General features: G+C 24.6%; 1 protein-coding gene across 1 annotated transcript; it reads right to left on the reverse strand.

Annotated features, from left to right (window-relative positions):
- Positions 1 to 330: 330 nt before the first annotated feature.
- On the reverse strand, positions 331 to 506 carry LOAG_15640 (hypothetical protein; the record flags this gene model as incomplete). The annotated part of the gene is made up of 1 exon (XM_003151129.1): positions 331 to 506. A coding segment is annotated over one exon (174 nt), but the record flags the coding sequence as incomplete, so codon positions are not given.
- Between the last annotated feature and the right edge of the window lie 467 nt (positions 507 to 973).

The raw sequence follows: 973 nt of genomic DNA on the forward strand, positions 1-973 counted from the left end.
TAACAATGGAATGAGGAAAGGAAGAATGAATTGTATGTGAATTCTTATCGTATCTTTGAATTCTAAATGCAAATATTAATGTACGATGATGATTCAGGTTCTTTTTTTCGATTTTTTTTTTTCCGCTTTCTTTTTTTTTTTTTCTCTTTTTTTTTTCATTATTTACTTAAATTAATCGATATGGGAAACGAAAAGATGCAATATATTAAGCTTATATAAAATGCGAAAATAAATTTTAATTGTTTATTAATTCTGAGTTTCTTTTTTTGAAAAATAAATAAAAATCAATAAAAAAGAAAAAAAAAAAGAAAAAAAGGGAAATAAACAAACTTTGATGCTGATATAATGATTGTAAATGAGAAGAAGCATGTTATAGAACCCTCTTGAAGATATGGACATTGTATACCTGTTGGACAAGTACAGGTATAACCATTTGGTAGTGCAAGATTAGGATTGTTGTATTGTTGCAATTGAATTGTCACCAATGCACCGGTAGTACCATTAAGCTAATATTTACGAAAATTCATGAAATTAATTAAGAAATGAATGAATCTGATACATCATTCTAACATTTCTTCCTAATTTATAATCTCCTTAATTTATCGTAATTAATTGGGTGAATGATTAGGGAAATCTTTAATATTAGCTTAATTATTTGTTGATCATAATGATTTTTTTAAAAATAAGTTTGAAATGGTAAGCATCGTATCAGTCTTACTTAAATTAAACGTAACAGTCTTATTTAAATTAAACTATTAAATAAATGTATCGGTTGATTAGAAAAGAAAGGAAATAATTTGTTCCGATAAGGTGAAACAATATGTAGAGAAGTATAATTTTTAACGATATGAGAAATTTTAAATCTTTTAAAATACAATTTGTTATCATCAACTATTAATCTACCTGTATGGCAACAACCGAAGGTATTTTCGACGAAAATAATGAAAAAATACAAATTAATTCTTTTTTTTTT

The sequence above is a fragment of the Loa loa genome, assembly GCF_000183805.2.
Source record: "Loa loa unplaced genomic scaffold supercont3.2336, whole genome shotgun sequence".
NCBI classification, from domain to species: domain Eukaryota; kingdom Metazoa; phylum Nematoda; class Chromadorea; order Rhabditida; family Onchocercidae; genus Loa; species Loa loa.